This window comes from Mytilinidion resinicola (assembly GCF_010093595.1).
Source record: "Mytilinidion resinicola strain CBS 304.34 unplaced genomic scaffold BDZ99scaffold_1, whole genome shotgun sequence".
Classification (NCBI taxonomy): Eukaryota; Fungi; Ascomycota; class Dothideomycetes; order Mytilinidiales; family Mytilinidiaceae; genus Mytilinidion; species Mytilinidion resinicola.
Genome location: NW_022985437.1, coordinates 2,072,265 through 2,098,955, shown reverse-complemented (window position 1 = coordinate 2,098,955; position 26,691 = coordinate 2,072,265). Strand labels below are relative to the sequence as shown.

The 26,691-nt window shown below is 52.5% G+C and overlaps 11 protein-coding genes across 11 annotated transcripts; 3 read left to right on the top strand and 8 right to left on the bottom strand.

Annotated features, from left to right (window-relative positions):
* Nucleotides 1-136: 136 nt before the first annotated feature.
* On the bottom strand, nt 137-2,839 carry BDZ99DRAFT_513769 (uncharacterized protein; the record flags this gene model as incomplete). Its single annotated transcript, XM_033724750.1, has 2 exons — nt 137-1,867; nt 2,084-2,839. 2 exons carry the CDS (start codon nt 2,837-2,839, stop codon nt 137-139), a joined length of 2,487 nt encoding a protein of 828 aa, XP_033584493.1.
* A 143-nt stretch (nt 2,840-2,982) lies between these two features.
* Nucleotides 2,983-3,948, bottom strand: BDZ99DRAFT_17721 (uncharacterized protein). Its single transcript, XM_033713023.1, has one exon. It carries the CDS (start codon nt 3,863-3,865, stop codon nt 3,314-3,316), a length of 552 nt encoding a protein of 183 aa, XP_033584492.1. The 5' UTR covers nt 3,866-3,948; the 3' UTR covers nt 2,983-3,313.
* Nucleotides 3,949-4,098: 150 nt separating this feature from the next.
* On the top strand, nt 4,099-6,345 carry BDZ99DRAFT_457251 (uncharacterized protein). The gene is made up of 2 exons (XM_033718643.1): nt 4,099-5,723; nt 5,779-6,345. The coding sequence occupies exons 1-2, from the start codon at nt 4,176-4,178 to the stop codon at nt 5,959-5,961; spliced, it is 1,731 nt and encodes a 576-aa protein (XP_033584491.1). The 5' UTR covers nt 4,099-4,175; the 3' UTR covers nt 5,962-6,345.
* A 56-nt stretch (nt 6,346-6,401) lies between these two features.
* Nucleotides 6,402-7,524, bottom strand: BDZ99DRAFT_513767 (TAFII28-domain-containing protein; the record flags this gene model as incomplete). Its single annotated transcript, XM_033724749.1, has 3 exons — nt 6,402-6,878; nt 6,931-7,018; nt 7,082-7,524. 3 exons carry the CDS (start codon nt 7,522-7,524, stop codon nt 6,402-6,404), a joined length of 1,008 nt encoding a protein of 335 aa, XP_033584490.1.
* A 297-nt stretch (nt 7,525-7,821) lies between these two features.
* BDZ99DRAFT_565258 (ankyrin) lies at nt 7,822-8,292 on the top strand (the record flags this gene model as incomplete). The annotated part of the gene is made up of 1 exon (XM_033727457.1): nt 7,822-8,292. One exon carries the CDS (start codon nt 7,822-7,824, stop codon nt 8,290-8,292), a length of 471 nt encoding a protein of 156 aa, XP_033584489.1.
* Nucleotides 8,293-8,329: 37 nt separating this feature from the next.
* On the bottom strand, nt 8,330-10,103 carry BDZ99DRAFT_405210 (uncharacterized protein). Its single transcript, XM_033716420.1, has 5 exons — nt 9,987-10,103; nt 9,903-9,928; nt 9,755-9,848; nt 9,544-9,695; nt 8,330-9,491 (listed from the first exon to the last, which is right to left on the bottom strand). The coding sequence occupies exons 1-5, from the start codon at nt 10,065-10,067 to the stop codon at nt 8,738-8,740; spliced, it is 1,107 nt and encodes a 368-aa protein (XP_033584488.1). The 5' UTR covers nt 10,068-10,103; the 3' UTR covers nt 8,330-8,737.
* A 1,019-nt stretch (nt 10,104-11,122) lies between these two features.
* BDZ99DRAFT_405205 (uncharacterized protein) lies at nt 11,123-12,940 on the bottom strand. The gene is made up of 5 exons (XM_033716419.1): nt 12,551-12,940; nt 12,399-12,503; nt 12,158-12,336; nt 11,911-12,111; nt 11,123-11,857 (listed from the first exon to the last, which is right to left on the bottom strand). The coding sequence occupies exons 1-5, from the start codon at nt 12,746-12,748 to the stop codon at nt 11,392-11,394; spliced, it is 1,149 nt and encodes a 382-aa protein (XP_033584487.1). The 5' UTR covers nt 12,749-12,940; the 3' UTR covers nt 11,123-11,391.
* An 824-nt stretch (nt 12,941-13,764) lies between these two features.
* BDZ99DRAFT_457246 (A1pp-domain-containing protein) lies at nt 13,765-15,194 on the bottom strand. The gene is made up of 2 exons (XM_033718642.1): nt 14,289-15,194; nt 13,765-14,218 (listed from the first exon to the last, which is right to left on the bottom strand). The coding sequence occupies exons 1-2, from the start codon at nt 15,032-15,034 to the stop codon at nt 13,975-13,977; spliced, it is 990 nt and encodes a 329-aa protein (XP_033584486.1). The 5' UTR covers nt 15,035-15,194; the 3' UTR covers nt 13,765-13,974.
* BDZ99DRAFT_431654 (acetyl-CoA synthetase-like protein) lies at nt 15,195-17,764 on the top strand. Its single transcript, XM_033717295.1, has 7 exons — nt 15,195-15,734; nt 15,785-15,922; nt 15,970-16,241; nt 16,299-16,380; nt 16,448-16,522; nt 16,579-17,205; nt 17,305-17,764. Exons 1-7 carry the CDS (start codon nt 15,642-15,644, stop codon nt 17,656-17,658), a joined length of 1,641 nt encoding a protein of 546 aa, XP_033584485.1. The 5' UTR covers nt 15,195-15,641; the 3' UTR covers nt 17,659-17,764.
* A 1,068-nt stretch (nt 17,765-18,832) lies between these two features.
* Nucleotides 18,833-20,716, bottom strand: BDZ99DRAFT_457242 (uncharacterized protein). The gene is made up of 2 exons (XM_033718641.1): nt 20,382-20,716; nt 18,833-20,306 (listed from the first exon to the last, which is right to left on the bottom strand). The coding sequence occupies exons 1-2, from the start codon at nt 20,700-20,702 to the stop codon at nt 19,044-19,046; spliced, it is 1,584 nt and encodes a 527-aa protein (XP_033584484.1). The 5' UTR covers nt 20,703-20,716; the 3' UTR covers nt 18,833-19,043.
* A 226-nt stretch (nt 20,717-20,942) lies between these two features.
* On the bottom strand, nt 20,943-26,070 carry BDZ99DRAFT_457241 (P-loop containing nucleoside triphosphate hydrolase protein). Its single transcript, XM_033718640.1, has 5 exons — nt 25,692-26,070; nt 25,000-25,613; nt 22,117-24,742; nt 21,362-22,053; nt 20,943-21,298 (listed from the first exon to the last, which is right to left on the bottom strand). The coding sequence occupies exons 1-5, from the start codon at nt 25,899-25,901 to the stop codon at nt 21,076-21,078; spliced, it is 4,365 nt and encodes a 1,454-aa protein (XP_033584483.1). The 5' UTR covers nt 25,902-26,070; the 3' UTR covers nt 20,943-21,075.
* Nucleotides 26,071-26,691: the final 621 nt, after the last annotated feature.

The following is a 26,691-nucleotide window of genomic DNA, read 5'->3' as shown; positions in this document are numbered from 1 at the left end:
AGAGAAGTGATCCCAATCATGCCCAGTGCACCTGCTGAATAAATACCTCTATTTCTGAAGCACAAGAAATTCGTTACTGCAGTCCAGATGTAGGCCCAGCCCTTAATCCGCTGCAGCCCAGTCGTAATCTCGGATTTCAATCGCCAACCCCGTTGCCCCGAACTCGTCGGTTAAAGGTTCCATTTCGTCCTAGACCACCCACTCCAGCAGATGCTCGAGCAGCCCTTGCAGCTTCGACGTAGTGGCCGAGCGCAGGCTGCACCCTCCGATTGTCTTCGCTCCCCACACTGTCCCCGGCAATACTCTTTTCATATGCAGGAGGTGTTTGGTGATCCCGATATCGCCTATTTCCATCGCGAAGTAGTGTTGAAGACGCAAGCGTATGGTGATTTTCGCTGGGGGCGTTACCGCCTGGCCTTCGGAGCGATGATGTTGGCTGCAAAGACGGTGAGGGTTGGAGCTCGCTGAAGTCTTTGCTTAAGCGCTTCGATCTGTTGGAGGCCCTGACCTGACTAAAATCAGTCATAGCGCGGGATGGGGCCCGTAGAGTGGGATCATCTTCGTCGTCCTCCTTCATCGGGCGTTGACGCAGGAGCGAGGTCCCCGCGCGGCTCAAACGATTGGGAAAGTTCTGCTGCGAGGGTGGTTCCAGACTCGACTCACGGGACCCATTGAGGCCCATCAAACTGCTCCTTCGGGCTTCGATGCGGCTAAGTGCTCGGCTTGGACTGGAACGCAGAACTCCCGCCTCAGGCTCGATACTCGCTCGTACTGGTTGGGGAGTAGAATATGTGGGTGTATGAACCTCGCTGCTGGGTTGCACACTAGCTCGACGGGTTCCCAGTGGCGTTGGTCTGAAAGCAGAACTTTCGTGATTGATTTTGACCTCACAGAGCGCGATGCAAAGCTCTGTGAGGCTGCGACAGAGACTGTCGGCTTTCCGCCGCACTTGTCGGTCTGGTACAGTGGCACCGTTGATTATCGAGCTTGCAGAATATAGGGTCCCTTGCGGACCCGCGCTGCCAGTAAGAGCAGCTAGTGCCAGTGCTTCGGTCACGGTCGCCTCAAGACCTCGATAGATGGAGGGTGAGACGTTCTCTTTTGCTTTAGCTAGTGCCGAATGCAGAAGAGGGTGTATATTGGAACTCGTATGGCCACCAACAGTGGATTCTGAGGGCGATGTGCTGGGTTTGCGATGATGCTTGGGAGATGAAGAGATGGTCGTCACTGTAGTTGTAGCAGTTCTCGGACGCTCGCCAGACCCATTCGATATAGCCGCCCCCGAGGTGGCAGGCATCTTCCCGGAGAGCTCAATCCTTCGAATTCTGGACTTCAGTTCGTCCAGCTCGTCCCATACTGAAGATGGTGCCCCAATAGAGTCTGCAGATTCAGTGCCGTCAGCGCCAGAGAAAGCGCGATTGGGCTCGGGCGGCGTATCGATGTGTGGTGTGGAATCGTTGTCTCGGGATGAAGAATAGTGGAGATTTGAAGGACGATAGGCGCGGTTTGGTGGAGTTCCGGAGGCGTCAGGAAACGAAGGTCTCCTTCTGCCATATTGGGGTAGAAGCTGTGGGGAGGCTTCCTGCTCCTTCGACCGGGATGATGAAAATGAGGCCTGAGGTGAGAGGCCAAGCATACGAGTCCGGTGATTATCTAGCACATTTGCGGGAGAGACGGGGGATTGTTCACGCATATTTCGGACAGTTATTGAAGGAGATGGGAGCTGAGAAAGCCGTCGAGGGTGAGCGGCTTGCTTGGTATCAATGGCCGAGGATGTTTTGGGAGTTGTAGATGCGGATGGCTGTGCGGGACTAGAATACGCATTTGTCGGCAAAGACTGGCCTTTCGTTGCTCGTGCGATTCGAGACTAGTAGATGCTCCGATTAGTGAAAAATTCACAGGATTCGCTTGATACGCTATAATTCACGAAAACGAAAGCAAACAACAAAACAATGCGTGCTAACGCGCAAGGGTACCATCCCAAAATGCCTCTGAGTGGCATGATGAACGGACGAAAAAGAGAATGGACAGCAATTCTGGCCACACCGCTTTTAGGAGGCTGAGCCCACACATGGAGACTTACCCGTCTTCGCTCCGTCCGCGTTGTGCCCCCATCGCCGTCTTCTTTCTGCGGTGTTGTGTCCTGTGCAATGTTCAAGAACAAGTCCTCAGCGGGCTCTCCGTCCGTCCCCGAGCCCGCATCGGCTCGACGTGTGTTCTGCAGCGTCAAGGTGTCGCCCAGCGGGCTGCGAAGGCCGGCGTCGTAGTCGGACGAGTCGTCTGGGGAGCTCGCCATGTGGTCGAATCGGCGGGAGTCTGAGTGGGTGGATCCAGATCGCGAAAGCCCGGGCGAGAGGTCCCGTCGTCCTCTGCTCGCGACAGAGCTGGTTGCGCTTCCTGGCTTGAGCAAAGCAGAGGCGCCCGGGGCGACCAGGCCCAGCTGCTGCAGCTGCTGTTGGGCGAAGGCGAAGTCGGACGCCTTTTGCGAGCGACGCGCAATGTCGGCAGAGTAGGAGCCTCGAGTGATGAGCGCAATGGGGGGGCCTTGCGACGTGTCTATGCCATGCCCGCCCGCGCTGCGCGACGCTGGCGCACGTCTGTTGCTGAAGGGCGAGCGAGCGTCTCCACCGGAAGCGGATGGCTGCGGTGAAAAGTACGAGGTCGCTCCGGTCCCACCTGGAGAGTGCGGCGCGATGTTGGGCGAGGCCGGGCTGGTCAGTCGACGACGGCGGCCATGCTCTGCGGAGGATGTGGTGGAGGGGATGCGCGAGACGGCCGCAGGCTCAGTCTTGGTTCTGTTGTGCATGGAGGCGACGGGGGACGCGTGCTGCGCATTCATGGCAAGGGTGTCCTACGCTGATGGCCGTCTTGGATGCACACACGGCGCGGCCCGAGTCAGCCCACGGCATTGCGTAGCAATTGCTTCATCTTAGGCGTATAAAATAAGAGTCGCTGCGCCGGCCAGGAGGGAGTCGTCGGATATCTGAGTTAACCCAGGTAGCGCCCGCGGCGGCGCCCATCCCATCACATCACATGGTCCCGTCTCGTCTCGGCACACGTCCGCTACATTACTATTCGTTCTATACATCGCCCTGTTCTACCAGAATGCTCCCCTCACGTAGTCAACGAAGAGCCGCGCAGTCTGTCTATCAATAAGACAGCTCGAAGGATCGCTTCGGCTCCTTGCGACGGCTCTGGTCGCACCTTGTTGACCTGACTCGGTGCGTCTGTTCGTATCGATGGACCGATATCTATCCACTGGCACTTACCGCTGTAGGCGAGGATACAAATGGAAGTCTGCTGGCGACTTTGCTCAGGATCCAGGACTACAAAAGTGCCTCTTAAGAAGACACAGTCGGTACCTGAGTGGGAGACTGAGCCGAATCAATCGTCGAAGTTCATGACTTCGTAAGGATGGAGCGGACGGACCCTCGACTCCGTCGCAACAGGAACAGGTCTGGCGTGGGGCGATGAGGTGCAGATAAACCCCCTGAAGCCGCGTCCATGCCCGGTGAAGCGATGTGATGCCATCTTGAGCTCCACACCTATAACACGGAGGTGGCTGCAGAGCCTGGTCCAAACGGTCTGGTGAAGCACCGTTTGATACGTTCAGTCCGAGTAGAATACATATCCTGAACCCTATCGAACAACGAATGCACTGTCGAAAGAGTCCCACTGTGTATGGTGCACCTCCACTCACGATCGCAATGTAGGAGATGGTAGAGAGTATCCAACCAGCACAGGTAGGATGAAACATCGATGCAATGCCATCACAATGTGGCGCCCAGGATGTCGTACATATCCTGGCCTCAGATCCGGCCGGCTTGGAATTGCAGTGACCCGTGTTCCGGGTGCTCAATCGCATTTCTGTGCTCGTTGTGGAGAAGAGATGGAAGCCAACAACTATCCTAACGAGTGCTTTCTAGTGTTGGCCATCGCAGCTTGATTTTATGGCATTGGAAAATGAGAGTGGCCGAAGCAGCTTTCACTTTTTGAGCGGTGGCGGAAGAAACTATGGCCGGCGCCGGCGAGCACGTGATGCCAACTCGAAAAGTTAACGTCAAGCATCTCATATCATCCTCTCCAGACTTCCCTCGACAACCACCCTCGCGTCCACTACAGCTCTTCACCGCCGGCAGCCGTGCCGAAAACACCCTCGCCATACTCACACCGCTATGGCCTCCGTGGCCTCGCTCTCGAGGGTCCTGCCGAAACCCAAGTATACTGGCGAAGAGGAGGAGGTCAAGGAGACGACAGGCCCGCGCATAGTCGGCGCATCCCAGCTCGACAGCCAGCTCGTGCTGAAGCGCACCGGCCCCCCAGCGTATGGCCAACGACAGAAATGGAGGCCCCGCAACAACGAGGACTTTGGTGATGGCGGCGCGTTCCCCGAGATTCCTGTCGCGCAGTATCCTCTGGACATGGGCCGGAAAGGCGGTGCCAGCACTTCGAACGCGCTTGCGCTGAAGGTGGATGGCGATGGGAAAGTCAAGTACGATGAGATCGCGCGGAGGGGGCATTCCGAGTCGAGGATCGTGCAGGCCAGCTTCAAAGATCTCATTCCCCTCCGTCAGCGGGCTGATGCCGGGGAGCTGAACCTGGATCGACCAGACGCAGAGATGGTGCAGGCGACAAAGGAGAGGACTGAGAAGGCGCTTCAGGCTTTGGTCGCGGGTGCCAGCGCCGCCCAACGGCCGAAACAGGTTCAAGGCCGCAACAAGGCGGAACCAACCTTCGTTCGATACACGCCCGCAAACCAGATGGGAGACAACACCAAAAAACAGGACCGGATACTGAAGATTGTGCAGCGTCAACAAGATCCGTTGGAGCCGCCGAAACACAAGATCAAGAAGATACCGAGAGGACCTCCTTCACCTCCACCACCCGTAATGCACTCGCCGCCTCGCAAGCTCACAGCAGAGGATCAGGAGGCTTGGAAGATACCGCCGTCGCTGAGTAACTGGAAGAATCCCAAGGGTTACACCATACCGCTGGACAAGCGATTGGCAGCAGATGGGCGAGGCTTGCAAGATGTCACCATAAACGACAAGTTTGCTAGTTTCGCAGAGGCGCTATTCACCGCGGATCGCCACGCCCGCGAGGAGGTGAAACAGCGAGCGTTGATGCAGCAGAAGCTCGCGGAAAAGGAGAAACTACAAAAGGAAGAGCACCTCCGCACGCTTGCCCAGAGAGCTCGCGAGGAGCACAGGGGTGGAGAGCGCCGGAAATCTCATGGGAACCGTTCAGCTCGAGGGAGCCGGAGCTCATCGCCGTATTCGTCCGCTTCCGCGAGTGAAGACGAAGATGCCGTCAGGGAGAGGGAACAAATGAGGCAAGAGAGGAAAAGAGAGGCTGAGCGCGAGCTGCGAAAGTCTCGCATGGGCACCGAACGACGTATCCAGATGATGGCTCGGGAGCAGAATCGCGATATCTCAGAGAAGGTGGCATTAGGGCTTGCTAAGCCTACACAGAGTGGAGAGTCTATGTATGACTCGCGCCTGTTTAATCAGACGAGTGGTTTCAACACTGGCTTCAACGAGGATCAGCACTACGACAAGCCCCTTTTCGCGGCCCAGGACGCCATCAGCAGCATATATCGCCCAAGTGTACAGCAAGACGATGACGAGGATAACGGCGAAACATATGAGAAGATCACCAAGGCGAGCAGATTCGAAGTGCTAGGAAAAGCAAAGGAGGGGTTCAAGGGCACAGAAGATGCAGAGGTCAGTAATAGCTGTCACATAATGCTACGTTTCCAATGCTAATTTCCTCGTGTAGGCACGCGAGGGCCCGGTGCAGTTCGAGAAGGATACGGATGATCCATTCAATATCAATGAGATGATCTCAGAGGTTACAGGTGGTGCTGTGGGAGGGACGAAAAGGTACGGCATTCAGGAGCAGGAAGAAGAAGAAGGGAGGGCTTCAAAACGGGCGAGGATGGACGATGATGAGGAGCGGTAATGCTGAGGATTCGACTTGGTCCACAATGTTCACTCAGCTTCAGCGATTACTTGCGGTGCGGGCTGGAGGTCGGCCTGTTAGCCACATCGTCTGGCTCCAAGTGCATGGGTGTGAGCATTCATACTATAATAATAGGAAATCAGTGGACACCATTTAAGACGCCGGATCTGTCAGTTCGAGTTTGGAGCATTTTGAAATGGTAGATTGCCAGACTCTGTCTCAGCTGTCTACCGTCTCAGCTGTTCAGAAAGGGTATCATGTCTACTCGCCAGAATGAAAATACGCTCTCGTGTTCGTTCACAGAGCTCCTCTGTTAGTACATCAGCCTCAGGCCGCTTAAGCTATTAGGAGCAAATTCCCACGAAGGGAAGCCCCTTCCTGCTCCTCACTTGGCCCAAATGCCACTGAGTGTTGGTTAACTTGGCAATGAAATGCCTCCATCATCTGAACAAGGGTCGGCCACCCATCCTCGCAGCCGACCTCTCCGGTCCTTCCAAGCTCAATCCCGCAACTCCAGCACCACCGCCTTCCCTATCCCGCTTGTATCGCCTGAGGGCTTCGCGCAAGTGATCTGGCGTCAACGGACCCTTGTCCATGTCCTTAACGCGGTCGCTGAAAGACTTGTCCTTCGACATCTCCTCCCATAAAGGAGGTGCTACAGGAATATTAAGGCCGGCAGCTTTGATGTCTTCCGGAGTAGCAACCGCGTCGGCCTTAAACTGTGAGGGCCTTTGGAAGGCAGTGGCGAGGAGCGAAGGCGGGATGTTCGGGTTGGGGAGATGAGTGCGGGCGGCGGCCCACTCGTCGCGGACGGTCAGGGCGCGGTCGATGAGCTCGCCGATGAAGACTTTGGTGAAGCCGTTTATGGCGATTATGACAGGTTGCGGGACAGACTGGGAGAGGGTTTGGTTCGTGATCTGAGCGTTACGATTAGCGGCCTGAAAGCTATGAGTGATGGGCTTGTTTTACCTTCCGCACGATCTCTTTCCGTAGCTTGATACGCCTGAATATAGTATACCGCTCCGTTTGATCATCGTCAAGACGCTCAAGGAGAATGCTAGTCCTGTATCAGCCATTATGTCTCTGTGCTGGCACCAAGAGGCCGAGCAAGGAGACCCACCGTATCTGCTGCTCTGCCTTCGAAGCGTTCTCTTCATCCTGCGCACCTCCCTCTAGCATCGTGTCCATTCCCTCGCCGTCATCCTCGTCATCCTCGTCTTCTTCCTCTCCACCCTCTCCTGCCGCATTCTGACTTCCCACCACACTGCCCTGTCCACCTCTCAGACTCGCCCCCGTCATGCTGCGCGAGTCGTCCGCCCGCCTCTTGCCTCGACTCTTTTTGCCGGTGGCGCCATTTGCGATGCTACTGCCTGCAACCGAGCTCTCGGCGGATGGAGAGCGAGAGAATCGTGGCGTGGTCGCGCCTGAGACGCCGTTCACGTCGGGCGCGAAGGAATTGCGGAGAGTCGAAGGCTTGCGCTTCTTGTTCGCGCCTGAGTTTCCAGCGATCGAAGGTCGTTTGCGCGGGACGTTGAGAGTGGGCATTTGCGGTGGTGAGGCCATGGTTGTAGAGGTGTTTTCGGGGGTGCTTATGGTTCCGGAAAATTTATTGAAGGTGAACGACCATTCCGTTTATAGACTCTAGAGGGCTTTAATATGGGGGGTGAGCTAGTTGGTCGCGCGGAGGCGAAGGGGTTGTGAATGCAGAATCGTAACGTGAAATCTAGCTAGGGTGCCAGGAACGGCACTTGCCGATGACAGACAGTATGTCATCGCCGCGTCTTCACCTCGAGAGCTAACGTCCAATACAACAGCTAACCCTTCTCAACCGCTCTCTCATCATAGACATATGATACAGCAATGGGTCTTCCCATTCACGACGAAGCCGCAGCCAGCCAAGCGCAAGATACGCCCTCATCTACTCCCGCCTCTGCTCTTCCGCCAGCCGCCCTCGATCTAGCCGCAAAGCTCTTCGACCTCGCCCGCACCGGCGAGACCTCCGAACTACGCTCCTACGTTGTTGCAGGCATCCCGAAGAACCTCACCAACCATGCTGGCGACACTCTCATAATGCTATCTGCATACCATGGGCAAGCGTCCACCGTGTCGATGCTCCTCGAGCTGGGTGCAGACCCGAATGTGCTGAATGAAAGAGGCCAGTCCCCGATCGCGGGGGCTGTATTCAAGGGATGGGATGAGGTGGTAAAGGTTCTGTTTGAGGGTGGTGCCGACATTACTCTCGGGACCCCAAACGCTGTGGATTGCGCGCACATGTTCCGGAAGGAGGACTATTTGAAGCTTTTTGGGGTCTTAGTAGGAGATGCAGGCTAGAGAGGGTTGCCGAATGGAGCACGATAATATAAGTTGAGCTTATATTGTATAGTACATGGCATAGAGTCGGAGGGAACATGTATAAGGATACTCTTTTCTGAACCCGTCCGAGGCATCTTGAGGATTGACCTAGCGAACTATACGACTAATCAGATTGAAAGTTTGTGTTCCCGTCTTGTAAATGCATCACGGTTAGATATTTGGACACCCGTAGGATTAATACAGAAATAAAGTATCCTAAGAATTAAATTCCTAGCAATGTTTCCAAGTCACGATCAGCATTGATTGTATGTGTAGAATGGTCCAGCACAGAGTGCATTCATTTCTTTTAGGTAGCTTGAAACAGTCCTACTTGGATAGGGAACTGCATAGAACAAACACCTAAGGATCGATTGATCCGTCCCAGCCCAAAGAACCTCGAATCCGAACAGACACCAACAACCCCCTAGTTCTCGTGCAAAAGACCGTGGTAAGTCTCGTTGACGCGCTTCGGCTTGCTCGTATCCTCCTTCTTGAACTGGCCAAGCTTCTCCTTGGAGTACGCTGCTGCGTACGGGTTGAGACGGTATTGGATCTGCTTGTTCACGAGCGGGTTCTTCTTCTGTCCGTTCGGGCGCTTGGTAATCTTGCCGCCACGAACAGGACGTAGCACGCTCTGGATTTCCGACGAGTTGATGATCTTGCTGAGGTCGGGGTTCTTCATCACCGCCGATGGAAGGAGGAAGTCCTTCTTCAGAGCCGACGCTTCGGTAGTTGAGCCGTAGATGGTGTCGAGGGCGGAGAAAGCTGAGGAGGTCCAGATGACGAAGCGGCCGAGATGTCCGCCAGGTGCCAGCTGGAGTAGGTTGAGGGCGTGGACGGACGATGTCTCAACACCAGGGATGTTGCGGAATGAGCGAGCCAACTCCGGGCCGTCCTCTGGGGAGTACACAATAAGAGGGCCGCGTCGCTGCTGGTGGCGGCGTCCACGTAGCTTTCCCTTACCAGCCCTGAGTTTGCGGGACTTCTTGACCTTCTCGACATCCGGTCCAGCACCAACTGCCTTCAACAGAGCAACGGCAGCGGAAGTCTTGGTAGGAGCAAATCCACTGCTAGCGATGACGAGGGGGACTTCGGGAACTTGGCTGATGTTGTGTCCACGTGCCAGGAGGAGAGCGGCAGACGAAGACGCGGCGAGGGCAGATGCCGTAGCGAATCGCCTAAGAATCATCAATTAGCACTGAGTAGGCTTTGAAAAGCATGACGCCTTACTTCTGTCCCAGATTGATCTTCTGGTGCCACTTGCGCCAGGTCTTGGTGGGTGCGAACATGCGTCCGGAGCGACACATGTTGCCAAAGGCGGCTTGACCGGCGCGGTGAGTTCCTCCACCGCTAACACGGGGAATACGGGCAACAGCACGGCCCTGCAAATTTCCACATTAGACCAATTTTGAAGCAATTTTATTCCTGTGGTTTGGCTTACAGTTCCCCACGATTCAGCGCTGGTCTGGTGGCCGGCCTTGGGTGAAACAGCATACGGCTGTCGCTTGTTCTTGGCCATTCCCGTGTGGACCTGGCTACATTATATATGAGTATGCGTGTGGTATCAGGTTGTGGTTCGCTTGTCTTACTGGACGATGTCCGGGCGGATCGGGGCCTGCACAGAGAGGTCAGCGTTTGAAGTCGTAAAAAGCCAGAATTGCAGCAGCACGTACCTTGAAGACCTCGGGCAGCGCAATCGTGTCCTTGCTGGGGGCGCCATCGGCGCCAATGACGGTGACGGATGGTCTCGACATGTTGGCGGTGCGGTGGTTGCTCGTCGTGGATGGAGCTCGAGATTTGGTGATATCAAAAACTCCAGGTTGGATTTCGCTTAGATGTGGGTCACGTGAATTTCGCAAACTTCTCTCATCAACATTTCTGAGCCTTGCCTCACCACCTCGACAAAGATAGTTCCTCCGGAGGTGATAGGCACTACTTTTTTTATCGCACGCTGCGCCTCTTTTGTTTTCTAATACCTCGTCATGGAATCAGTGTTAGAATCGCGGAGCCCATCTACTAGAAGTCCCTAGAGCTTTATCTTCATCTGAAGCAATCTGGCTCACCGCTCAACTCGAATTTCATCGACATCTTTGTCTTCTACACAGTAAACTACAACTCGTTCTCTTTCCACCTCCGCTATTACCACATGTCAGCCTTATAGTCCTTCTACTAATCTATCATCTCCTTCTTCGGCCTCGTCCCCGTCTCCGCATGCTCTTCCTAGGGGACTATGCCCATGCACACTCCAGCCGGCTGCTAGGGCATCGCAAGCATCCGCACGAGCCGCATATTCTTTGCCACCTGCATAATTCCCAGGAACAGTGCGCCGGCACGTCTCGCGGAACATATCTTAACATGCGCAAGTACCGATAGTTAAGCTAAGGTCAAAGAGGTGTTTGATTCCCTCGCCTCCAGGGCTTGCACAAGCTCATTGGCAAAGCGGATGGTGCAAAATCTCTACCAGATGCTGGAAAGTAGATCACACTCGTAAGATTTTTTTCCTTTGCGTGAAAACTCTGAAGCAATCGTGCGAATAGTTGCTAGGATTCCTATGGCCGGTACTCGATACAAAGCCAGAGCGAGAAGCGGATAGCACGCGACTGCGCAAGGAGCGGCCCTGGACAGCCCCTGAGTCGTATCAGCCTCTGCCGTGAATGCGTAATGCGCTCGAGTGCATAAAAAAGGCTGGAGACAGTTCCGGAGCAACCAACACCCATGTGCGTGCTGAAACGTCTACGATTGTCGAGTCTCGGAGTATCAAGTCATGAGTGCACATGATCGCGAGGTCAAGCAAGCAAGCAAGCCCAAAAGAATAATTGGAGGTACTATTGTCTTCTTCGATTAAGACCAGATTTATGTGTAGATTTGACAGCGCATTTTGCGTGGTAGGAGAATTCTACCCCTCTCGTGAAATCGAAACCAACTCGAAGCCGTTTTCCTCTTAGACCGAACCATGCAAATATTCGTGACGATCGTATAGGGCGATTATATCAGACCTATGTATATACATAGTGCAGGAAATTCCTCCACTCAGCGCCGCACCCGTTCCTGAAGATCACTCGTGCCTTGTCAGAAACATCAGACTTTCATTGCGCCGGCAGCCCCTGCGGGCCTACCCCTCGGATCAAAGATCCACTCTTCGCTCCCGCTCCTTCCCGTGCTTGCTGGTTCGCTTCTTTCATCGCCGCCGGCGCTGGTTGGCGTGTACCGCGTCAGCTCGATGTCTTGCCTGACGGTGATGCCCCCGCTATTACCGGTCTCAGGCTTGAGATTGACCGAGTCTTCTGGGAGGGACTGGAAGGGGAACGAGCGCTTTCCGTAGCTCTTGGTGCGGTCGGAGGATCCTTTGCTCTGCGTGGAGCCGAATAGCCGAGGGAATAGTTTGGACAGGATCGGTTTAATTCCAGTAATGCACCCACAGATGATCCCGACGTTTGTCTCGATGGTGGTGATGACATAAACAATTGCCCCTTCCCAACTGACGTCGGAGGAGCCGAAGTAGATTTTGAGATACCAGATGCGACATATGCCCGCAACACAGACTCTGAGTCGATGTCAGCTGGACCACTGCGGAGTTTTGGGGATCAGAATACTTACATACAACCCAAACTGAAAGAGACGACCAAGCCTAGCCGCTGTGACTTTGGCAACTGGATATTCCATAGAAATCGCGCAGGCCATAGATATACGGCAATATCCGTGAAACTATTTGTAGCGGCAGCAGCGATAAAGAAAGCCTTTTGGTTGATGCAATTCCTATTCGTGAATTTCAAGAGGTCCCAGTTGTCTGATATAGGCCTAGTAGTTGTTAGCAACGCCACTACACAAGAATAGATAACCTTACAAGCACTGGAAAAGAAAGGTAAAGAAGATTGCAATAGTCCAAGTAATTAGCCAGGCCATAGCCGCGTAACAGAAGTAACGGTTGCCTTGGGATGGAAATATGCGCAGATAAGTCAAGCAAATACTGAATTTTGTAAGACCAACACAGGGCCCAAACAGCATTTGGGTTGCGAGCGCCAGCTGGAGATGCGAGAAATTAGCTACCATTCCGCGGGGACTCGCAAGTTTAGCTAGAATCTTACCCTCCCCGATGTTGGTATCCATTCAGGCTTGTTATCCCATACGTGCAGGCCAGTTCCCCACAGGGTTGAGTAGCAGTTTACTATACATATTGCTGTGCCCATCATCTACGTGAAGGTTAGCAATGGATACATCTTGCGCCGAGAAAACGTACCCAGCACAGAAACATTGTCCAGTCATCTACTCCAAGCGCTTTTAAGTGCCATCTGGAATACATCCGCGCTCCCATGAAAACCGTCATGACCACAGTAAGCGGAATCTCGGCAGCGAGGATGATTTCGCGGCGAGACTCGGGGTCGACATAGTTGGGTTTTGGCCATGAGAGGACGTCCGTTGGAGTGAGATCACCCATGGCTGTCGATAGAGGTTACAGGCGAGCGACTGTGGTATGCAGTTGAGGGTAATCGTTCAAGGGCTTCCGGTTCAAGTCGTTGGGCGGCAGTTGATCGATAGGTCTAGTATGTGAGTGTAGCGCAGCTAGCGTCCGCCTTGTTGGTAATCTGATTTCGAGATTCGTGAGAAAGTGGGGAGAAAGTTGAAGAGATGGGAAGGGTAGTTATTGGCAGAACTTTTAGTCAACAGCAAACCACGCCTGACTCGGGCCAATGCCTTGGGTCGGAGCAACATAGTCGGGAGAAGTGGGTGGCGCGGCGTTTTAAGGGAACCTATTGTAAATACTCGGTCCCTCTCTAGTTACGTTGTAATCCTGCTACGCGCGGGCTCCTGTGAAGTGGGTAGCGCGGCGTTTAACGGGTAGCTATCAAATGCCTATGCTATGCGCGGGCATTCGCGAAGCAAATTTCGAAGAACCGGTGAGGGGTCGAGTACTATGGCACTTGGTCAATTCGTCCTTCGCAGATCGGGATCAACTCTGGGTAACCTGGATCAAAAAGGTTGCCTTGGAGAAGTGGGAAAGTGGGGAAGACTGCGGCGCGATGGAATTTGGAAAGAGATAGACCACCAACTAGACACAAGTGTGCAGGCGAAGAACAAGCATATGCAAAGGGCATGGATTTGACGTAGGAAAGAGGCCTTGGCCGGGTAGAAGTATCGCTGTGATTGGCACGAAAGACTAATTAAAAACGTTGCCGAGTGCGTGACAACTAGGGGCGCTTCCGCAGTTGCACATCGGCCAGGTACAGAAATTTGCCCTTGAGACTGCGGATTGACAGGACGGATAGGGTATGACAAGATGGTTTAGGGTATAGGGCCCGCTTGTGATGTGGAGGAAACATGGGGGAATAGCCGATCCTAGCATCTGACATGTTGGCTTGTGACAGGCTTGTGGACACGTACCCATGTAAGTAGAAGGATTGGCGAAGGAAGGCGGCACGCTGGGCACCGTGGCATCGTACCATTGCAATAAATTGCCTGGCAGTGTCATATACACACCATCTAAAAAAAATTCATGATTGGGAGTTATGTACAACACTTAGCCCGCCTTCATAAAGACATATTATCAATGAAACCGTGTCCGCAAGGAAAGTTTCGTTACCTAGTGTGCAATTTGACAATGCTTTGGGTATCTTCATTCATCCCCTACTTGGTCGGACGTTTCTGATTGAATAAAAACTTGAATCATGTTTTGCTGTCCGCATCGCCGGTCTTCGATGTTGCTTCGCTCGCTGTCTCGGCAGCTTCCTTGGAAACAGGCGCTACGGCGGAATCAGAAGACACCTTCTGTTTTTTTGGCTCTGGCTCTCCCTCCTCCGCAGGCTCGGTTGTGGGAGCATCTGGCAGCTTTGAAGCTAAGTCGGTATCCTCTATTGTCTTCTCGGTATCTTCCTGCTTCTCTTCCGGGACGACTGGGGGAAACACGAGACTGTGCCAGCGTCAGCAGTGTGTACCTACCAAGGAGCGCACATGACTCGAGAAGAAGCGGGTAAACCTACGGGATATTGGCCAAGTAGGCCTTCTCGTCCTTCTCCATGAAGTTGCAGAAGATGACGCGCTCCAAACTGTCCCCTTTGCCCTCGTCCAAGAATTTCCGCACAGTAGCTAGCGCAACCTCACTGGCCTCCCCACTCGGATAGCCGTATACGCCTGTGCTCAACGCGCTGAACGCTATGCTCTTCAAGTCGTTCTCCACTGCGAGCTCTAAGCTGCGCCAGTAGCATCCTGCCAGCAGCTCCTCAGCAGCTCCTTCCCTCTTTGATGCCCAGTATCGCGGCCCTACGGCGTGGATCACCTTCTTCGCTGGTAGCTCGTAGCCGTCTGTGATTTTGGCATAGCCAGTCGGGCAGCCGTCGAGGGTCTCGCACTCGTCTAGGAGATCCGGCCCCGCGGCACAGTGAATTGCACCATCAACACCACCCCCGCCCATTAGCGATTCGTTGGCGGCGTTGACGATGCTGTCGATTGCGAGTAGAGTGATGTCATGGCGGATGACGGAAATCTTGTCGTTGAAGGTAGCAGAGGGCGCTGGAAGCTCTGCACTGTCGGCGTCGGGGTCCGCGGCGAGCTTCTTGAGCTTGTAGAGGAGAGACAGGGTGGGGATTTCTGAGAGGGGGAGAGGTTCGGGGCGCTCCATGGTGCGGTAGAAGACGCGGTAGGTTTGCGCGAGTGAGTGCGTGCGGACCAGTGAGGCTTTGTAGAGGAGCCGTATGTTGGAGCTTAGAAGGAAGCAAGTCGGTCGCATAGAGAGTGGGAGAGTGAAAGCCAGGTGCCAGGCAGTGGTAGGGCTGAATGTCGAAGTATGTTTGCACCGCTCTCCTCACGTGACCCGACATAAGCGCCACGTCAGGTACAACGGCAGGGTCGGTCCCCGCCATCGATACCTCACCTCAATTCACTCTTCGAAGAGATCTGCGCTGTCAGCATCTTTAGACCATCCAGGGCATGTCCAGCTATGAGCTGCCAGGCGCTTTCGGGCAATCACCCGAGCAGCCCCCGCAGGATTTCTATCTAGCGTGGTCGCGCGTGGCTATAGCTAGCCTGAGCACTGGGGACCCCGCAAAGTCCCAGCCGGGTGCAGGGCGGAGCTTCACCTGCCATATGTACACCAGCACACATCCCTCGGCAGCAGCGTCATGGGGCAGGTGGGCGCAAAGCTAGTTCGTACAGCTCTACTTCGTACACCAACTGCTAGCTCGGTCGCCACGGCAGTCTAGCAGTTGCGCTATATTTACAGCTGAAGTGTCACCGCCGTCTTTGTTTAAGTAGCTGTCGACAATCCATCTTTTCGCTGTCCGTCACAGACCATTTGGTTCTCGTCAATTTGCTGCTTCTCCGACTCTGCTTTAGCTATGCCTTTTCTCGCCGAGGACCGCTTTGATGTTTCGACCCACGATCTCATCTCCTGGGCCTTTGACAATGCAGCTTACGATTTGGACAAGCCGGTATGCCGTGTCTATTGAGAAGTGTAGTATTCAGTTACTGAGTCGTGCAGGTGTATATCGATGCCGCCGACCCTAGACGCTTCATCTCTGCTAGACAAGGACGCGCTATCATCCGTAAACTTGTCGCAGGATTTCGAAACTCTGGGCTAAAGAAAGGAGACTGTGTCGTGATAGCATCATTCAATGATGTAAGACTCTCTAGGGGCAAGCTGCGTTCAACTACTAACTAGACCAGCTCTACTACCCCATCCTCGTTCAAGGTATCATTGCCGCCGGCGGCGTGTATACAGGAACAAATCCAGGCTACACCCCACACGAGCTTGCCCACCATATCAAGGTCTCCAAAGCAAAATTCGTAGTCGTTGAGCCTGAACTTCTGCCTCCTATACTAGCTGCAGAGCATTCCATACCAAAGTCCAACATCTTCATCTTCGACACTCTTGGGCAACCTATTCCAGATGGATTCAAACCATGGAACTGGCTCTTGGAGCAAGGTGAACATGATTGGTGAGGCTTGTAGACAGCATCTATTCATAAAACATTACAGGACTGAACATCATTTAGGGTCCGCTTCAATGATCTCAAAACTGCCAAAAAGACATTAGCGATGCTACTATTCTCCAGTGGGACAACTGGCCTGCCCAAGGTATGCTTTCATTAATATGTTCAAACTTACTCGAGCTGCTTATAAGATTACTAACTCATGTCTTCAGGCCGTGATGCTCTCCCACTACAACCTAGTTGCCCAAAGCGAAGGCATCTTCGAGTTCAAATCACGCCCATGGGAGGTAAGGCCGTCTGTTCAAGACCAGTTGAGAGATCTAAGCCTGACTCTTGTCTCTAGGTTAAACGTCTCCTCGCCCTCCCTTTTTTCCACGCAGCCACAGCTCCAGTTACGCACACTACACCCTTCCGCAAAGGCGACGAGTCATACATTATGCGCCGCTTCGACCTTGAAGCCTTCCTAGCTGGGATCGAGAAGTACCAAATTACCGACCTGGTTATGGTTCCACCCGTATGCGTCGCCATCATCATGTCTGGGCTACATGAGAAGTATAGCCTGAAGTCGATCAAATCTGCAGCTTGTGGCGCCGCACCCCTCGACAAAGGCGTACAAGCGCGTCTCAAAGCTATGCTGGCTCCCGGTGCACCTTTTGCTCAAGTCTGGGGCATGACGGAGACTTCTTGCGTTGCAACACAGCTACATTACCCCGAAGACGACGACACAGGCAGCGTCGGGCGACCAATCCCCAATCTCGACATCAAACTTGTTGATGATGACGGAAAGGACATCTCCGCATACGGTGTCCGGGGCGAGATCTGTGTGAGAGGTCCGACTGTCGTGGGTGGTTACTTTGAAAATCCGGAAGCGAATGCTAGAGATTGGGATGATGAGGGGTATTTCCATACTGGCGACATCGTATGGGGGGATAGTAAATCCAAAAAGTGGTATGTAGTAGACCGCAAGAAGGTATGTCATTTTGGTTGTATCTTCCCTATCCAAGGCGCCGTTCGCAAATGCGTTTCATCGGTTATCTATAGGAGTAGCTCCTCAACTAACTCCTCGCAGGAACTCATCAAAGTCCGTAGCTTCCAAGTCGCACCACCTGAGATCGAAGGCGTTCTCCTCAGCCACCCCTCCATCATCGATGCTGCCGTTATCGGAGTCCACTTCCCTCACGCGTCCGGCGAGCCGACTGAACTACCACGCGCCTACGTCGTGCAACGGCCCGGCTCGTCTCCATTGACGGAAAAAGACATCTACGATTTCGCCGCAGCAAAACTCTCGAAATACAAGCGGCTAGATGGAGGTGTCAAGTTCTTGAGGTTGAAGGAGGGGGGAATTCCGAAAACTGCCTCAGGGAAGATCTTGAAGAGGGTGCTGAGGGAGATGGCGGAGAAGGAAAGTGGGGCAAAGTTGTAGATAGGAGAAACCATGGAAGGAAGATCAGCTGATGAATTTGCGATAGATTTAAAGTATGTATATCATATAAGAGGTGTGAGCTGCCATAATATATCAGATATACACGACGTATCTTCACTGTGATGCTAGGTCGAGACCGAGCGACTAAGTATATTGATCAAGCTCTCAGCACTTTGTAGACTGCCAAGAAGCAAAACTACAGCATGATAGAGATTAGAGATATGAAGCTAAGACTACGAATTGCCATTGACGAGTAATTCACCACCATGTGACCGTCACGTGGTCCCTACCTCTTCCATCTCACACAACGCTCGCATCAGGAGGCCGTCCCTACTCAGACTTTTCCTAGGCGGCTTCCGACATAGATAGATCCTAGTGTACTCATCATGGGTCAATTCAGTGAGAGATCGCAATTCGCGTATATTGCCAAGAGTGTGACTCGTTTGCCAGTGAATTGCCCCTAATTCGCAGCTTCGAGCTTCGCAATTCGTGGGGGATGACCTTGAAACTTTTACTGCCTATTGGAGACCACGGAGACTTACTACTCGATAGTTTTGGTAGCAATAAGTGCGCGGTCACTTGCTGTAATGTGATAAGGAGGATCGAGGCCCCACAATCACGTGATGCTTTTGCATGGACAGTATACCACCAATATCGCATGACTCCAATCGCGGATCTCTGCCACTCCTAGGCTCCAATACATTTGATTACACGACTGCAAGAAGTTCGCCTGTGCAAAGCCATAGGCTCATATATTTGCAATACAATTACTTCTTCTATCTATGCTAGCGCTTGGTTCGCTTATAACCACTACATCTATGCATTAAAATACACGGATCCAAACTATAGCGCCAAAGACAGCTTTCGCATTGATAGCACTAGCATATGGCCATTCTGAGCGCTCTGGTCTCCATACAACAGCGAGCTCGTGACTAGTTATGGCACGGTTTATGTCCTTCTCGCTCTTTCCAGGGCCGATCTTGGTTCCCATTCTCTTAGCAGGATTGCTCATCGATTTGATGTCCTCGGGCGACATCTTGGACGGCCACTATAGATTCTACCGGCGCTAGTTAGGGACAGGGGCCGGCGCCCACGATGGACGGCCTCTGACAGACTCGGTCGCCGGAGTGTTCATTGAGTGGAAAATGAAGATCATTAGAGTTTTCAGACAGTCCTCTGGGCCACCTCAGATGGTGTTGTGCTGCTACATAATATTCAAGAGAGTGTACCAGCTGAGCTAAGAGTACCGAATTGTTCATCGCAACCAACCATGATGTTCGTATTATCAAGTCGATCAAGCTCTATGGAGTTAACAAGCAGCTCAATAAGCAATCTGGGTGCAGGAGACCACTGGAATTCCTCTTGCTAGAATCCTCTTACCCTTTCTACTCCGAATCTTCCTCATTGGAATCAGACATCGACTCTGCGGATCCGATATCACCCCCCTCAATCGAAGGAACATACAGCTTGATTCTCTCATCCAACGGCGGAAACCACTCTTCCATCTTCCAATCCCAGTCAGCTCCCATCGAGTCAGTTCCATCACTGTCCGAATATTGAGTCTCCTTGTAAAGAGGCCATACTTTTCCTCGTATCTCTACCGGCGGATCCTCGAAGTCCTGATACGGCTCTCGTAGCGGGAACGCGCCACCATCGAGAAACTGTGTCCAGGCCGCTTTCCTGCCATCAGGGTCTTTGACTGTGTTCCAGCAGCTTTGTGGTGACCAGAGCATAGGATCACCACCCACTAAGTCGCATACAAGATCCAGCTTCTTGAACTCAGCCGTATTAGGTAAGCCACGAAGTGCTTCAAGTAGCCAGGTCCAAGTTTCAACTGCTGCGTCTCCATTCTTCAGGTTGATAGATTTGAACTCCAGATACTCAAGGCTGGCCGCATGGGCACGTATCACCCGAAAGGCGCTTTTGGCATCGTCTGACCCAGCAATGAAAGTAGCCCTGCGGAGCTTTGGAAGCGGTTTCTTAAGATCGAGGGCTGAGATCGTAGGAAGATGAGTAGCCAAAGGGTACAGACATTCCGAGTTGTCGATTTTGAGTTCGCGAAGCTCTTTGCAGGAAGATAGGACCGTGGTGAGGTTACCTTGCAATAGAATACGCGCCGATTCGCCGTCGTAATCGCCTAAGAAACAAAGGTGTAAAACCTCCAAATTTGTAAAGGCGATCCGCATTCGGTCGAGGGTGTTATTCCAAGATTCGAACAAGTAAACAAAGGCACCCATGCAAGCGCCATACTCATCAAACGCTGTGCGGAACGGAGGGATGATGAATTCCTTGATGTAAGAGGGTGACGTGATACAGACATCCAGTAAGAGGTTAAGATGGCGGAAATTATTGAGTCGCTCGATATCCTCAAACGAGGCCGTGGTAACGTCAATACTTGTCTCTGTAGAGTTGAAAAGCTCCATTCGTCTCTCTGGAGCGATTTGACGCCACAGTAGTCTGCTGCCAACAGCTCTGACATTGAATCTCCGGTCCTCGGGAGTGCCATATTCTGTGCCAATTTCGGACAACGCTGCTCTTGTCGAAGGAGCGCATAGACCCGAGAGACTCATCGATGAATCGAGAGATTTGGGACAACAAAGTACCATGGAACGGAGGCTAGTGAGGTAAGGGAGAGCATCAACAACACCCTGTTGCTTATCGTTAGCCTCATGATCAATGATCGCGTCCTTTTAGCGTTCTCAGTAGAATTAAAACTTCCTTACGCTATCTTCCTTGTCCCACGCAGCGCGAGTTTCATCAAGTCTTTCCAGAGCAATCTTACGGTACCCGGGGGCTAGCTGATCATAGCCACCGTCGCAGACTAGTTGCTTTACACCTTTCGCAAGCTCTGGGGTTTCTGAAACGTGTTTCAAGACCTTCAAGTCAAGCTCATGAGATGAGACATAGAGTCGGGGAAAGAGGAGATGCGCAATTGCGCTTTTGCAGACCCGATCCGTAAGGCGCAGTGCTTTAATGTCGGAGCCTGGAAGATATTCTCCAATGTCAATGATCAGCTCGACCGGAAGGTCTGAGAAGGTGGCCATGATTGAGCGTCAATGGCTTGAGGGTGTGAATTTGGGTAGAGAGAGTGGCATTCTATGAAGGTATGATGTGGAACTCAAACCTTAGGTGCCCAGGTGGGGGATGTTGCCTGTTCGAGGTGGCGCTGGGCCTAGTACTAATGCGAACATCACGTGCTGGAGGACTTCAGCTGTCATACAAGTAGGTGTTTTAGATTGAGCGAGAGAGAGAGATTACGCGGAACTTCGTTCCTTTCGATAGTCCACTCGATAAAGCCGGATTGATTCATTAGACGAAAAGAATCTATGTCAAAGACCACTCCCTACAAAATCGTTGAGTGAAGAAGTCACCAAGAAACAAGAGGCTATCTCCATCTCATTGAAGCCTCCTCTACGTTCAATGCTTCCCCTGGCTCTCTACTAGAGCTTTGAAGAGACTCCCCTCCGTCTTCAGTAGTTTGCTTGGCGCTCCGATCTCCGCAATCCTCCCCGAATCCATCACCACGACGCGGTCGAAATCCAGAATAGTATCGAGACGATGGGCGATAGCGATAATCGTGCGGTCAGCAAACGCAGAGCGGAGAATTTCCTGCATAAGGCGATCTGTGGCTGCGTCGACACTATAAACGCGTTAGCAGCTGCTGAGAACCGAGCCTGAGCCAAAGGATCATTTCAACACGTACCTGCTCGTTGCTTCATCCAATACCACAATCTTTCCAACCATCAAAATAGCCCTCGCGAGGCAAAACAGCTGGCGCTCGCCTTGGCTCAGTAACGAATCAACGTGATCCAGCGAAACGTCTAGGGCAGTTTGGCCTGGCTCCGCCGCGTTGCTGAGTTTGTCCCACAGCTCGACTCGCTTTAAAGCGAGCTTCATCTCTTGGTCTGATACCGGAAGTCTTTGCGCCGAGTGCTGCCAGGGGTCTAGATTATGCCTGACATTCCCCCGGAGGAAGAATGGTTCTTGCGGTAGTGCTGTGACTTTCGAGCGAAGTACATCTAGAGCTACACTATCTGTAGAGACACCGTCAATGAGGAGACTTCCGGATTGATGGTGCAGGAGACCAAATAGCGTTGCGACGAGACTGGATTTGCCGCTACCAGTGCGCCCGCAGAGTCCAATCTTCTCCCCAGCCTTGATGTCCAAATCTACACCATGTAGAACAGACTTTCCTTCTTCGGTGTAGCTTGCAACGAGGCTCTTGAATTGAACAGATCCCGTGAGAGGCCATCCTGTGGGAGGATCTGATGTGACTCGATCCTGGTGTTCGGAAGGAGTCTTTGAAAAATGACGTATTCGTGCAACGGCGCTTAATGACGTTTCGAGATCTGTCCAACTTATTACCAGCAGGCGGATGAAAAAGCCAAGATCCATCTATCAGTAGTCAGTACTCTCAACCAAGACAAACTAGCGCGGTCTAGGATTGTGTAGACTTACAGTTCCAATCAAAGCTAGACCAAGATAGCCGGCATCAACCTTGCTTCGGAGCGATACACCAAGACCAACAAGGATAGTGATAAGTCCAGCTACCATAAGCTCCAAAACAAGATTTAGCCAATTTTGAATCGCGAATAACAAGTAGAAGGGTATTTGCGATTGATCAAGATGGACCTTGTTCTTACGCCGGTAGTCGTCAGGCCAACCAAACGAGCGGATTGTGACGATGCCTGCAAGCGTCTCCAAGAAGTGAGTACAGAGAGGGGCCTTAGCTTCCAAGTCCATAAGTCTGATTTGACGCGAAGTGCGCAAGTAGACTCGCTGGATCAAGTATGAAGCGGCGCAGAGGAATGGAATACAGGCTGCGACCTGTGGCGTAGCCAAACACAAAATAATTACGTTTGAGAGAATTAGAAAAGCGCAGCTGGTGGCGTTAATCCAGGAGCCTTGCAGCTGGTTGTCCACCAGGACTATATCCTGGCTGAACCTATTCGTCACATTTCCCGTATCAGTCGATACTAGAATTGAGAATTTCGCCATCATGAGAGCGTAAAGCTGTCTGCTATGCAAGACGAGACTCATCTGTGGTGTGAACCAGAGAGTAAAGTGGGTTAACCAAATTCCAATGACCCCAATATTGAGAATTGTTACGCCAATGAAGGTGTATAGATGCCGGACCATCGAGCTTCGCGTGGAAGTATCAGACTCAGCCCAGATCTTGAGGTAGATGTTCTGCATTGTCGTAGATACGGTCTCGCATGCTAAGAGAGCAAAGTATATGCTGACTTGAACTTTGCCAACTGCAGATAGGAAGAATAGCATACTCCGCATATCACCAGAACGCCTGTCTGTGCTGTCTTCCTGGCCTTCGTCAGGTAAGCTAGTGGCATCTACCGTTGCAAGGACCTTTTCATCTTCTTCGACTGTCTTCACCTCTTCGGATGAGCCACTACCTATATCAGAAACGGCATCAAAGGCGTGAAATGGAATTTTGCGTGATGCTAATTCCGCGTAGATCCCTTGATCGACAATTCGACCAGCGGACATGACGACGATCTTGTCAGCCTGTTGTGCAAAATGCGTCGAATGTGTTGCCAGTACAACTGTAGTGCGCGACTTTCTTAAAAGACCCTTTGGGCCGAACACACGATTAAAAACGAGTCTCTCGGTCGTATTGTCAAGGCCGGACAGGATGTCGTCGATGATAATGGTTGGTTTTCTCGCATACAAGGCCCGCGCCAGAGATATTCGGTTTCTTTGGCCGCCCGAGAGTGATCCTCCTTTTGATCCAATTCTCGTTAAGTCGCCCATTTTCAGCTCTGTGAAATCTTTTTGCAATCCACAAGCCCACGTCACGGAGGAGTACCAGGCATTGTCAACTGTGTCTTCCCCAATGATGTTTTCCCGCAGGGTAATGTTCCTTAGCCAAGTGGACTGATCGCAGAAAGCCATGCCGCCAGAGAAAGACTTCGCGACGGATCCCTCAACCACGGTTGTCTCCCCGAGCATAGAGCGGAGAAGAACGGACTTGCCCGATGCGACTTTTCCAATAATCATTGTAAAGGAGCTTACTGGAATAGTAAGGTTGATGTCGGACAGGATCGGCTTATTCTGCTCGATCTCAAAAACGCCGTGCGTGATCCTAAGGGCCTCCGATGAACTGGATGTATGGGACCGCTTGCCTTGAATTGGTTGCAATTCAATCCTGGTCGCGTTCTTGACACGATAAGTATACGTAGGCTTTTCAAGCACGTCGCTCTTCAAATATGTTTGAATTCGCTCCAGGGACGCAACGCCACCTTGGAAGCTCGTGATAATCTGCAACATGCCCGTCAATGGAGTGGTCACCAACTTCAAAGCTGATAAAGACCCAAAGAGTAGTTGAACATCCAGACTGCGCCCGCCAAATAAGGAAACGACTGCAAAGGTAACGTAGGTCGACAGTGTTGTCAATTGAAACATAACGTTAGAGATGACGGTGACCCAGACCGACAACTTTCGCACAGATCTGTGTCTCTCAACCTCAGCTTCTCGGAGCGCAGTCAAGGATTTCAGCACCGTGTCCGAGAGTCCGAGCATCCTAATACCTTTGATGGCACCAGTGGCGTAGGCGATCGAGGTTACGCGTCTTTCAGTGGCAGCAACCCAGTCGCTACTTCGGGCCTTCATTCTTTTTCCGACCCAGGAAGATATAGCAGTTGCAATCAAAATCGTGACAAGAGGGGACACAAAAGGGGCACCGAGACGAGTGTACAGGATGTAGAGTGCAACACCGCAACTAATTGTCTGGGCCCAGAACTCGTGCATGAATCTGACCGCAGCTAGGACTTTTTCTACATCTACGTTCATCAGCACGGTTGCAGAGCCTAGGTTGACCTCCTTAGAGTCAAGGTCGAGAGTCCTCTCGTATATGAGGGATATGAGGCAGCCGCGTAATTTGACAGCAAACCGAGCAACGCTTTGAGTATGCCAGGAGGTGAAGACTGCTAGGAAAGCGTAGTTGAGAGCAAAAGCTGCAATCAATCCATAGCCATCATTCTTACTCTCTGGTGGCCCAGATTGAATGAATTTGATCATTGCGGAGATGAGATATGGCTGGGACAGAGTAGTGCCGATTTGAAGGAGTCTGGAAATACGTTAGTAGGTGACTGGGTACAGTGCGTAATCATATTTTCAGTATTTCGGTTCAGAGAGAAGTCCCATCTTTTGAACAACTGGTAAACTCATGAGGCCGCCCCAAGCAGCGGCAGAGGAGTGTACATAGATTGAAGTGTGATTCGTCGCCCTCGATTTCTGAAAATACTATGAGGCACTACAAGCGGTGGCAGAGAACTGTGCAGATATCTGTGACGAGACATAGTAGAATGGCAGAGAAGCGCGTACCGTGGAATCATCGGAAGAACGAGGTCAAACCACAGGACATGGAAAATGACACGCGAAAGAGGGGCTTTCCGCGTTTTGTCTTGCTTGCTCCATGCTTGGCTGAATAAAACTCGAATCTCCTCGGAAGCAAGATCTTGGTCAACATCAAAAAGGTCGCTAGGCTTCAGAACCTTACGATATCCATCTAGAAACAGGCCGTTGAGGAACCAGAAGAGTCTCTGGCCAAACAGCCCGATGGTTTCCTCAGGCGGGAGAGCCTTGTCTCGATCCGAGTAGAACAACTCCCTTTTGTCGAGAGACTCAAGGAGTAACAGGAGGCCGGTTAGAAAGGTATGGATCGACGCTGATGTCACCAAGCTAGTCGGATATTCCATCAGAAACAGAGTGCGTAACCGCACTGCATCGCATATAAGCAAGACTAGCAAGAAAAACTGGAGCAGATGACTCGGTCTGACGGCCCTCGTATGTTCGAGGTGGGATAGTGTAACGATTGCCAACGAGGACAGGAATTGGAATGAGTTCGCGGCAATGGACATTTTAGTCTTGTAACTCTCGATCTCGCTCCATAGTACCAAGAGGATGATGGAAGAGGCGGTATAGAGAATGGAGGTAACCTAGAAGTTGAATCCAACCAATCAGCCTGCAGCTTCACGATGCGTTGCATGCCAATGCTAAGCACATGCGAGACGCACGATTTTGAGGAACCCGAGATGGGAGTTCTTGGCGACTCTGTTTTTCCGCCGGCGGAGAGTATTGAAGCGCAAGGGAGCCAGCAGGAGAAACGCGACTTGGGGGAGTAGACTCAATATGGAGTCCTCAAAGGTCAGGGTGAAGTCGAAGCCGCCTCTGCAGGAGCCAATGCCTGGCCCGAAGGAGCCATCGGTCTGGCAGACCCGGCTCATGGTGTCTGTCTCTCAACCAAGACTGTGGTGTTTGAGCCAAGAGAGCACGAAGAGAAATGAGATATTGTGCCAAGAACGCACGAAGAAATGGATGTGGTGGTGAGCCAAGAATGCACAAAAAGATGAGATTCGGGAATGCAAGGCTTCCTAGGAGCCTTATACAGCCGCGTCGATCAGGCCAGGAGTCTGATTGCTGGGGGTTGCAAGCAGCCGCGCAAGAGACGCGACGATAAACGGCTCTTAGCCCGTCGTGGAGCTGACAGCATTGCTAGGGCACACGGTATTGAATCCCGCAATTGACTAGGCGTATGGCACTCGGATGAAGGCATTTCGACTGATTGGCGGTCTGGCGGGTGGAGAGCAGAGTGGTGAGTCGAAGGACGAGGGTGCGGTCTTGGGACCTGCCCACTGCCGTTAGAAGAGAGCTAGCAGCCTCTTGGCACCTGGGCAGCGACGACATCGGCGTGACGAAGCATCATTTTTGAAGGATTCAGGCAGCAGCGTCAGCCCGTCTGTAAACACTCCTCCCGACAAGCGTCACACCAATAGGGATGCCAAGGCAGAGGCTACCTTCAGCGACGCGTGCCTCCCAATGCGAGGGCGAGGAGTAGACTGCATGCCGCTTGAGAGAGCGAAGCCAATGGTAGCACTCGCGGTTTCTGCTTGCTTCTGGTGTTGATGCACATCGGGTCACAGTGATAGACGCGGGAAACACGTCCAGAGAACCGTACACGTGGTTGCACATGACCCGAGTTGGTGCAATTCTTTCAATGCCTTTGGAGAACGAACA

Bases quoted from the DNA above. Each gene is read 5' to 3' on its own strand.
- BDZ99DRAFT_457242 (XM_033718641.1), bottom strand. From the start codon at position 20,702: ATGGCCACCTTCTCAGACCTTCCGGTCGAGCTGATCATTGACATTGGA. The intron at 20,307-20,381 runs GTAAGGAAGTTT...GATAAGCAACAG, and splicing joins CGTGGGACAAGGAAGATAGC to GGTGTTGTTGATGCTCTCCC.
- BDZ99DRAFT_17721 (XM_033713023.1), bottom strand. From the start codon at position 3,865: ATGCGATTGAGCACCCGGAACACGGGTCACTGCAATTCCAAGCCGGCC.
- BDZ99DRAFT_457246 (XM_033718642.1), bottom strand. From the start codon at position 15,034: ATGCGACCGACTTGCTTCCTTCTAAGCTCCAACATACGGCTCCTCTAC. The intron at 14,219-14,288 runs GTAGGTTTACCC...ACGCTGGCACAG, and splicing joins GCCTACTTGGCCAATATCCC to TCTCGTGTTTCCCCCAGTCG.
- BDZ99DRAFT_405205 (XM_033716419.1), bottom strand. From the start codon at position 12,748: ATGGGTGATCTCACTCCAACGGACGTCCTCTCATGGCCAAAACCCAAC. The intron at 12,112-12,157 runs GTAAGGTTATCT...AACAACTACTAG, and splicing joins ACCTTTCTTTTCCAGTGCTT to GCCTATATCAGACAACTGGG. The intron at 11,858-11,910 runs GTAAGTATTCTG...ACATCGACTCAG, and splicing joins TCTTTCAGTTTGGGTTGTAT to AGTCTGTGTTGCGGGCATAT.
- BDZ99DRAFT_457251 (XM_033718643.1), top strand. From the start codon at position 4,176: ATGGCCTCCGTGGCCTCGCTCTCGAGGGTCCTGCCGAAACCCAAGTAT. The intron at 5,724-5,778 runs GTCAGTAATAGC...TTCCTCGTGTAG, and splicing joins AGGGCACAGAAGATGCAGAG to GCACGCGAGGGCCCGGTGCA.
- BDZ99DRAFT_457241 (XM_033718640.1), bottom strand. From the start codon at position 25,901: ATGAGCCGGGTCTGCCAGACCGATGGCTCCTTCGGGCCAGGCATTGGC. The intron at 25,614-25,691 runs GTGCGTCTCGCA...TTCAACTTCTAG, and splicing joins ATCTCGGGTTCCTCAAAATC to GTTACCTCCATTCTCTATAC. The intron at 21,299-21,361 runs GTACGTGTTGAA...ACGCGTTTATAG, and splicing joins TTGGATGAAGCAACGAGCAG to TGTCGACGCAGCCACAGATC.
- BDZ99DRAFT_431654 (XM_033717295.1), top strand. From the start codon at position 15,642: ATGCCTTTTCTCGCCGAGGACCGCTTTGATGTTTCGACCCACGATCTC. The intron at 16,242-16,298 runs GTGAGGCTTGTA...AACATCATTTAG, and splicing joins GAGCAAGGTGAACATGATTG to GGTCCGCTTCAATGATCTCA. The intron at 16,381-16,447 runs GTATGCTTTCAT...TCATGTCTTCAG, and splicing joins GGACAACTGGCCTGCCCAAG to GCCGTGATGCTCTCCCACTA.
- BDZ99DRAFT_405210 (XM_033716420.1), bottom strand. From the start codon at position 10,067: ATGTCGAGACCATCCGTCACCGTCATTGGCGCCGATGGCGCCCCCAGC. The intron at 9,929-9,986 runs GTACGTGCTGCT...CTCTCTGTGCAG, and splicing joins CGCTGCCCGAGGTCTTCAAG to GCCCCGATCCGCCCGGACAT. The intron at 9,696-9,754 runs GTAAGCCAAACC...GGAAATTTGCAG, and splicing joins GCGCTGAATCGTGGGGAACT to GGCCGTGCTGTTGCCCGTAT.